The sequence below is a fragment of the Colletotrichum graminicola genome (assembly GCF_000149035.1).
Source record: "Colletotrichum graminicola M1.001 genomic scaffold supercont1.9, whole genome shotgun sequence".
Classification (NCBI taxonomy): domain Eukaryota; kingdom Fungi; phylum Ascomycota; class Sordariomycetes; order Glomerellales; family Glomerellaceae; genus Colletotrichum; species Colletotrichum graminicola.
In genome coordinates, this window is record NW_007361013.1 from 450,813 (window position 1) to 460,549 (window position 9,737).

General features: G+C 55.5%; 2 protein-coding genes across 2 annotated transcripts; one reads left to right on the top strand and one right to left on the bottom strand.

Moving 5' to 3' along the window:
- Positions 1–405: 405 nt before the first annotated feature.
- Positions 406–3,943, bottom strand: GLRG_03120 (timeless protein; the record flags this gene model as incomplete). Its single annotated transcript, XM_008093805.1, has 3 exons — positions 406–1,370; positions 1,425–3,801; positions 3,869–3,943. 3 exons carry the CDS (start codon positions 3,941–3,943, stop codon positions 406–408), a joined length of 3,417 nt encoding a protein of 1,138 aa, XP_008091996.1.
- Positions 3,944–4,463: 520 nt separating this feature from the next.
- On the top strand, positions 4,464–5,543 carry GLRG_03121 (3-hydroxyacyl-CoA dehydrogenase; the record flags this gene model as incomplete). Its single annotated transcript, XM_008093806.1, has 3 exons — positions 4,464–4,598; positions 4,661–4,760; positions 4,813–5,543. 3 exons carry the CDS (start codon positions 4,464–4,466, stop codon positions 5,541–5,543), a joined length of 966 nt encoding a protein of 321 aa, XP_008091997.1.
- Positions 5,544–9,737: the final 4,194 nt, after the last annotated feature.

A 9,737-nucleotide genomic window follows, 5' to 3' on the forward strand; every position in this document is an offset into this window, starting at 1 on the left:
TCCTACCGGTGGGTTGCCCGACCGGGTCAATGATAGATGTGCAGAATGCTGCATCAGCTTTGTCAAAAAGTGTCTGGAAACATTCGTCAGTAACGATGTGGTCACAACTTTACCAGGCAACTGGATGCACACTCGCTCTTACTGTAACCCACCGGCCCAAGCCAAACCGGAAGCAACAAGCGCTTGAGAGGACGTTACGCCAACCTGGACGGTCAACATTCTCGTTGGGCATAACAGATCAAGAAACGGGCTGGTAACCGGCCGACACTAGGCCAATCAACTTTGGACGCTATATTTGAAAACGATAAAAGACAATGGTATTATCGACCAGATATTCTCCTAGGCTATGCATCCCAGAACCATCCGACCCTCATTAGATCCCAAACGCCCGAAGCCTGTCGTCATTCACTCTTCGTCACTGCTATCCATGACGAATCCGCCCCTTGTGCGCTGCCGCGAGCGTGCCGCGGTCACCGGAGCGTCCTCCTCGTCATTTTCCGAGTCGGCGCTTGCTTCCTTTTGCCCATGGCCACCTTCTTCGGGAGACAGCCGTCTCCGTTTGTTCGTCATCGTACCCTGCGAGGAAGACGGGCTCGATGTCAAAGGCGTGCGGTTGTTACCATCCTGCTCCGCCTCGCTTCCACCATCCATGTCTACATCGGCACTCTCTCGAGTCGACTGGGTGGCCCTCGTCAAGTCAAGCAGATCGTCATCGTTGTCATCAAGGTCTACAAGCGGCCTTTTGGTGGTCTCCGACAGAGTGACCTTTTCCACGATACGAGCCAAACGCAAACGCTGAGCCTCCTCTCGAAGGAAGAACTCGCGATCGTACTCCTCGTCCGTCTCGTCGTCACTGGCGTGAACGTACGCCTGGCTCTTGACCTTCCTCGCCTTTTCCCTTTCGCGTTCCCTACGCTTCTTGGCCTTCTCTTCCAACTCTGAATCGTTCGGCTCTTCTCCTTCTTCACTTCCCTTTCTGCGACGCCTTCGCTTCGTCTTCTTGGATGCAGGCTCGTCGATGGCTTTGTGGGCGGTAGGTCCCAAGGGATCAAAGATGAAGCCGTCATCGAGGTCTTCATCCTCATCGTCGTCATATTCGACTCGCTTTCGGGCAACTTTCTTTCGCCGAAGCTGATCCTCGGCACCGCGACCGTCCTCGAAGACAGGCGGGTCGAACTCGGCTTTGTTGATGAAGCCCAGGCTCTCGTGTAGATCTTCTGCAGTCACCTGAGCAGGCAGGATCCACAAGGACTGTGGAGTCTCCTCAAGAGTGGGAGCAAGCCGTTCGAAACCCACAAGCTTCATGAAAAGGCGTAGGTGAGCATTCTTGAACAAGGCAGTTCTACGGGCATCACTATCCGGTCGTACGGCTTCGAAAAGTTAGCTGCCTGGCTCCATGCGAAGGCTTCGAAAATTGAACTTACTGAATGGAGGGGGAAGATTGGCCGTCTCGTCAGTTGGCGCATCTTCGGCAGTCTCGGTGCGCTCCACAGACGGTATAACTTCGTTTGCTGCCGCCCAAGCACGCCGCTCGCTCTCCACAGACTCGAGCATGGACTTGACCCAAGCAATGTGATCCGCCTGGTTCTTGTCAAGAAGGGCTCCGACGACAATCGCGATTTGCCGATCGCGTTCTTCGGTATGCTTAAACTCGAGTTCTGCCGCAGGCCGGGCATGTGATGTCGAGACTGTCTGTTTCTCATAGCCATACTCCAGAAAGAAGACGGTGCTGTTTATCTTGGAGAACAGCAGCTCGATTATAAGCTCGGGTCGTTGCTCAATCTTGCGCATGCATCTCCTGAGAATTTGCTTCGAGAGCTCTTCCCATTCCTTGTACATCGTAGAGCTCTTGTCCAAAGGCTCCGGCCCCTTGATCATACTATAGAGGAGGTGTACGATGTCGACCCGGAATAGCATCACGCTCATTTCTTGCTTGAAAGCAACACGATAGAAATAACGATGTGCACGTTTGAGCTGCGAGTCGTCAAGGTCCCGGTAGAACTTGGTAAAGGCGACAAAGGTGTCGACGACTCCCTGGGGCGTGAATCGTGATGCAAATCGGTGGAAGTCGAACTTGCGTTCCTTGGAAGTCTTCTCGGCGTTGGCTTCGTCGTTTGCAGAATCGTCATTGTCTTCGTCGAGGGTATCCACACCTGTGGAATCTTGAGCAGCGGCTTTCTTCTTCCGTCGGGTCCGCTTGCGAGACCGAACTTGCATGTCGACGTTTTGCTTCGAGTACGCCTCCAGAATTCGCAGAAAGTGATGTGTCAGCTCTGTGGCGCTGTCAAGATACTCGAAGCCCTGCTCCTTGTATTGCCTGACGACATTGGCGATCAGGTCGTGCGTAGAATCCTCGTAGAAAAGACGGCTCAAGGTGTTTTCCGCAATCTCCTGGTCGTCCTCGTGACCAGACTCCGTCATCTCTTGGACGGTGAGTAGGATTTGAGTAAAGCAGCGCATCGCGGCCGTCAGGGTGGGCCAGTCCTTGTGTTCCCAAGAATCGTGCATCGTCTTCGTGAGAGTGACGAACATTGGCTGGTTCAACACGCCGGCCACGATGTTGAAGCTGCTAACCTCTTCGGCCGTGCCAGGCGTCTTGGATTCTCGTTTAGAGTTTCTTCGAATCCGTTCTGCCTCCAAGAACCAGGCGACGAGGTACATAAACTGTCTCCGATGATAAGACAGAACGTGTGAGGCTTCTCGGTCCAGTGATTTGCGGACATGCTCGAACAGAGGGTTGAAGCCCGCATCGAGAAAGTCTTCGACGAAATTCCGGAGCTGGTCATTGGCTCTCGCATTGAGCTTGACAGGGGCGCCGAGGTCCTTGGATTCCAATTCTTCCTTCCTCGACCTGCGTGGTGGCTTGAACGTCTTTGACTCATCAAGCTTCTTCTGTCGTGTAGCACTGTCCGCGAGCGCGTCCTGGCCGGTGATGGTCGACACCCTTCCGTCGTCGCGCTGCATCCACACCATGGTGCCGAAACGATTGTGACGTGTTGGCCCCTTGCGGTTGTACGCATTTCGCATCGCGGCCTCTTTGCTCATCATAGAAGATAGTTCTTGGGCCTTTGATTTATTCAATTGCCGTTCGTCCATGAACAACTGCTTGATGTCGACCCGCTTAACCAGGTGATATATGACTTCCATGAGAATTACGTCTTCGGTGCGGAAGTCTTCTCCCATATTGGAGGCGATCATCAGCAACACCGCAAAGATGTCCTGGAAAGAGAATGCATCGATCGTCGTCGATCGGGATATCTGCGTCTCGTCGCCGTCGTACTGAATACCCGGGGAAGGTGTGATCATGGCTATGTTGCGGAGGAAAAATAGCACAAGCTTGATGACGCCTTGGTCTCGAGGAGTACGGTCGCCAATCGCAATTGCCATCGACGGCAGGGCAGCTCGGACGGCCGTGTTGAGGATCTGAGCACTGTCGAAGTTGATGATGGCCCGCTTGTAGCCTACTTGCGCGAGCTCGAGGACAGGCATGTGGCGGTGATGGTTGACCGTCATCCGCTCGGCCTCTCGCTCCATGGGCCAGGTAAGGGGCACCATGATTTCGAAACAGGCGAGGGCGACGCGGGCCTTGAACTTGTTGTTTGTGTCGTTCTCGGGCCAGCTTGCTAGGATGTGAAGGAGGTCGCCCTCGACGAGGTTGGCGTCCGCGATGCATCGTGCAACGTCCATGCGGTTTGTCTTCTCGTCGTAGAATCGGATCCATTTCTTCAAATCGCGAAGGACCTCAAGGGCGTCGTCACCGAGCTTGTATCGGCCATCGTCGTCGGCACTTGTGCCACCGAGCTGTTTCGCAGATCAGTAGCCAAACGAGAGGAAGCGCATGACGGTGCGCCAGGTCGCCAATACTCACCGCGGATACGAGACTGTTGATATGGGCGCGAACTTCGGGATGGACAATGTCCGTTGTCCCGTCCGGCATCTCCATTTTTGCTGGCTTTGGAGGGCTCGGGACGATGACAGGTTGCAATTGAACTGCAATGTTGTCTCCATCTGCACACCACAACCGGCAGTGGCAGAAAATACTCGAAGGGGACGGGGGACCGGGCTAAGCAAGCGACGCGTTCGACGCGGGTAAGCGCGTCGATGGGGGGCGCTACCTTAATTGAAAACCCACCTCAGTGTGTCTTTGATAAGATACGACCCAAGGTTTGATAAGATAACAGGGCATTATGGGTACGTCAACGACCGCGGCTAACCTCGGCATGGACCATCATCACGGCCTTGGACAAGGAACGACATCTGTCCACGGACATCCGCTTGGCAGCTCTCCCAATCCTTCAAAACAAACATTCGGAACGCCTTTGCTTGTCCTAACAGTTTGCGATACACTGTATTGCCTGCACGAGCTACCAGCTGTTTGCTCAATCAAGCTGAAGAGGCCACATCAGGCGTTGCCCACACTTCATTAACACCTGTACTCTGACGTCTTGCTCATCTCGACAGCCATGACGACTGCGATTGCTCGCGTCCGGGCGGTCACGAAGCTCCCCGGTCAGCTTCGCGCCTTTAGCTCTACTTCCGCGGTGGCTTCCGCTACGGGAGGGGTAAAGCGATTGGGTGTCATCGGTGCTGGGCAGATGGTGAGAGAGCTTGCAGTTCGCACGTGAAAGTCATATCCGAGAAGCTAACCAGTTGACGCCAGGGACTCGGCATCGCTCTTGTTGCGGCGCAGAGAGCACAGGTTCCAGTGACATTGATCGACGCCAACAAGGCGGCCCTCGACAAGGGTATTTCGTTTGCTGGTGAGTTCACGGAGTAGCTCAACCCCGTCACCGCCGACTGACGACTCGACAGAGAAGCTTCTCGCAAAAGATGTTTCCAAGTCCAGGATCACTCAGGAACAGGCCGACCAGGCCCGGTCGCTCATCTCTCCGAACACTTCCATCGATGCGCTGTCGGATGTGGACTTTGTGATTGAGGCCGTTCCCGAGATCCCCAACCTCAAGTTCGAGATCTTTGCCAAACTCGCCGAAATCTGCCCAAAGCATGCCATCCTGGCCACTAACACGTCGTCCATCTCCATCACCCGCATCGCGGCCTCGACGACCAAGGACCCCACAGACACCTCTGCAAGCTCGCGAGTCGTCTCAACCCACTTCATGAACCCCGTCCCCGTCCAGAAGGGCGTGGAAATTATTAGCGGCCTCCAGACTAGCCAGGAGACGCTCGACAAGGCTGTTGCTTTCTGTAAGGCCATGGGCAAAATCACGTCAGTCTCCGCGGACTCTCCCGGGTTCCTCGCCAACCGCATCCTCATGCCCTACATCAATGAGGCCATCATCTGTTTGGAGACAGGCGTGGGCGACAAGGAATCTATCGACTCCATCATGAAGAACGGCACCAACGTGCCGATGGGCCCGCTGCAGCTCGCAGATTTCATTGGCCTGGACACATGTCTCGCCATTATGAAGGTCCTCTACGAAGAGACCGGCGACTCAAAGTACCGGCCCAGCGTGCTGCTGCGCAAGATGGTTGATGCCGGCTGGCTGGGCAAGAAGAGTGGGAAGGGCTTTTACGACTATTGAGACAGGAACCTGGGGTAATTTGGGTGAAAGCAAGGGTGTTTGACGTCTCGCGCTAGGGGCTAGGATAAGGTTGTGTCAACAGAATGCAAAACAATCCAAGCCATGCCAATGTCGGTCTGCTGGCATTCCTTGTCCTCGTTGAGAGATATGTGAGTGACTAGGGCATACCTGACGGCGTTCGGTTCCGAATATAGGAACGAGTCTACATAGGCTCGACTTTACATTAACATGAAGCGGGACTACCTACTAAATTGAGTATTGAGTTTAGAGGACTAAGAGGCCAAGGAAACAAAAACCTAAAGGGAGGGCTTTCTAGGGTCAAACACTTGGGTTGCAGTGACTATATGCTGATGAGAAGATGCCCTTGACATAACTCCTGCCGCCCATCCAACCATTTAGTCTATTTTAAGAGCTGATATCTTTGCTAGTAAGCCATCTCCGTAGCCCCCCTCACTTCTCTCTCTCTGTCGCTTTTTGCCTCATCACTGAAGCGTAGCGCCTTCCAGAGATGAGGTAATTGAGAACAGCACGAGAAGAAGCTTTGCAATCCGAGCAAGGCGGCATACCAGGTCGAGATTGAGATATCCGTGCCTGTCCCAGCATAACATACCACGTCGCCGGCGGTACGGGCGGGTACAGAAAAACTCGCACGCCAGGCAACCCAAACATTGTCGATGTGATTCACCCAGCCGAGAAGGGCTTTCTTTGCAGCGAGGAAACAGGCCGGGACAGCTGCACGGGGGCCCCGGGCTATCCTCGATGGCCAGAGGCCGTCGTTCCCCGCCTACCGGTATCTCGGGACGGCCGAGATGCTGCAGATTTCCCAGCTTGGTGCCTTTTTGGTCTCGAGTAGAGTCAAGCCGCCAGCCGTTCCCTCCCCGTCGCCGCTACAATCGGGATGACGCGCAGGATATCCTTTACTACGTCTGTCTGCGCCAGGGCATATCACATAGTCAAGACGAGGAGAACATCGCAAATAGCTTCCGGCGACGGCGGACGACCTACCACATACGTGGCCCGGTTACCGAGAAGTAGGGAGAGAGAGAGAGAGAGAGAGAGAGAGAGAGAGAGAGAGAGAGAAAGAGAGAGAGAGAGGAGATCCGGAGCATATCGCATGGGCTCCGGAGGGGTTTCCCTCTCGGATCTTCAAAGTCACGTCGGTCAAGCGTCTTAAAGGGCCGCGACGGCGAGGCTGGGCCAAGATTTCCAAGACCACGCCGCCGGTCAACACTAAGCGAGCGAGACGGCGTGTCCGGTTCGGGAAATGTAGAACGGCGGTGGCCGAACCGCGTAGATACACAGCCATGTAGGGGTGAAAGCGAGTTTTCTCCCGGTGCTCGGAGTCGCGGAGCTTGCACACGACAAAGACTTTCGTTGTGATTCAACACGTCACCTTCTCGGGTGCCGGTAGTCCGGGGGAAAGTGTAGCGGCAAGTACAGCCGCGAGACCGACTCACTCGCGAAAATGACTCCAGCGACACTGACTCCGACGGCACTGACTCCCGGGCAGCACTGACTCCAACGACACTCACCCCAGGGAGATTTACTTCGGGGAGATCGACCCCTGCGGCCGATGATTGACTTCAGGCCAGATGGACGGCTGATTGCTCGTGACTGTGCCCCCGTCCGAACAAACACCACCCAATCCTGTGCTAGTCTTATCACTTCAAGCGCCACGGCGGTTCTTCACCAACTACAACAACATGTACGGTTTATTTTGTCATCCCCTCCCCCCCATACACTTTGAGCACATTGGACGAATGTAGAACGACGACGAGTCTCAAGATCATAAGCGAAGGTCTCAGCCTCCAGCGGAGGAACTATACGCCATGGGAAAATAAAGACGGCCAGATGGCATGTTTGCCCACGTGCACCGTCCGGCAAAGTCCACTTCTTGCATAAGACTCGGGTGCTCCCTACGGGGTCATCACCGGATCGACAAAGCCCGCACATCCGCGTCCACGATGGCCCTTCGACAAAGAAGGCCGGGTGGCCTTGCAGTCGGAAGGGACCAGCAACGCGCAAGCCGTTGGCAGCACGCGTGGGACGCCCTTTGGCCTCGGACATCAATATATCAGACACTTGGGAGGGACGGGAACCGAAACGGCGGCGAGTCCTCGGTACCCAGCCGAGTGAGGCGTAGGCCACGGGGGGAACATGGAGCCCGAGCTGAGACTTGCCGGTCAGATGTTCCGCACTAGAGGCGATTGATACACCGGCGAGAGGCGAAACTCACCAAAGGACCGGAAGGTGATGGAACCGGCCGCCAGATGCCCTCTCCGGCGCCTGCATGCCGTGTGGACGGACGGGTTCCCGTGGGCAAACGGGTCCCATACGCCCCGAGAGAAGAGTGTGCAGAATCGCGACACCGTCCGATCACGCCTGGCCATCTGACCACCCAGCAGGCCATCTGTTCATGCGCCCAGCCATCCAACGTCGTCAAAGAGATTAACTGACCGGGTGTCGATCTCAGCCCCGTCACGAAAAGGCCAGCCGCCAGCGATCATTTGCCACCAAACAAGTTGCGGGGCCGGGCAAACACCAACGTGCCTGGACGACGAGCGTGGCTGATTCCTATTTCGGTATCCTGATGCGCTGAAACGGCGCTTGCGGGTAATCGTTGTGCATGGATTAGGCTGAGGCAGCCAAACATAGGTGTGTGCTCCATATGCGCGGAATACACGCATGTCTGCAACAGCCGGGGGAGGGAGAGCGACGAGGGCAAGCTCCTCCCAAACATGGCGAAAGAGAGCAAAAAAAAAAAAAAAAGGAAAAAAAAAAAACCAGCACAGCCAGCGGCTAACGGGATCTCGATGGGCGCGTTTGACGCAGATAGATGACGAGCCCGCCCAGTCCTCGACAATGAAAGGCAAGACGGGGAAGTGAGTGGCCAGTCGTATGCCTGAAGCTCTGCGGCTCACTGCGAAGGTGAGAGAGCCCGCCCGTCTCGACGTCGGGAGCCGGCAGGGGTTGAGGCTTGACCACCGAGCGCGCGGGGCTGCGGGCGAGGCGAGGCGAAGCCAAGACGCAGTTGAAGGCCGTCAACTGTTCGCTACCGAAACGGCGAACGGCAAACAGCACGGCCAGACACCCGGTACTGGTCATCCTGGATGATAGAGATAATGCTACTTGACGAAACACGGAGCTATACGGACTTTTCCGTGTTGACATGTCCGCATTTTGGAGTTGCTTCAGCTATCACAACGTGAAAAGTGTAAATGGGAGCACGGGGCGACGGCCACTCCGGTAGGCCGTGTTGTCAAACTCACAAGTCAGTTGCCAAACTCGCCGTGAGTTGCCAGCTGCAGGTATACCTGTGCGTTATGGGAGGGGGGAGCGATAACAGACGAGGGCTATAGGATGCCGAGGAGCCCGGATGTAACACGAGGCGACGGGACGGGCGCTCGGCAACGAACGACCATGGGCGGGCGCACGTGGTCGGCGTCTCCATCGTCGGTGCCACGACGGACGGATTCAGGCGCAGGGTGGGGATGCGCAGGTCGCTTAGAGGGGAACAGGGCTGAGACGGAACCCAAAAGGCATGTAAAATTAGCCGATTGTTGCTGTTTCCAACGAAATTATAGGCTGGCGTGGTGAGGTGGTGGGTGGGCATACCATAGTACCATCGTGGATAGATAGCATTGTACTGTATCCGTAGATACCACCAGCATTACAGACCAAGATTATCGTGCATGTGAGCTGATAGAGAAGTGGATGATACAGCAGGAATGGTGATCGGACGAAACTACAATGGGACGGGGAAAGAGTAAGCAATGATGTGACGCGGGAATGCCGTCGTGGCATGGTGGTCTGTTAAAACACGAACCACAGAGGTCTTCAGACGTTAATCGTCTCAAGTCAGCCTTGAAGAGACGACGGGGAGCAGGATGCGGCGAATGACTAATGGCGCAAACATAAGGTTAAACCAGGTGAGGTCAGGTGCAGCCAGGTGGGCCGCCGCATGATGCACCCAAGCTTTCGAGAGACGATGCACGCGCATAGCAGAATAAAATAGGTACCGTGTAAGGCAGGGCGAATGTGACGATGCGATGTCGGCGGGCTCGTGCCAAGCTGGGCGATACAATAGTGAAGTGTGCGTGTGTTATGCGCGACGAGCTATAAGGCCCGATTTCCACCCGCCTCGCCATGTCGTGATTCGTCTCGGGCCCTGCTTGCCGGACATGCTGGGCTGAG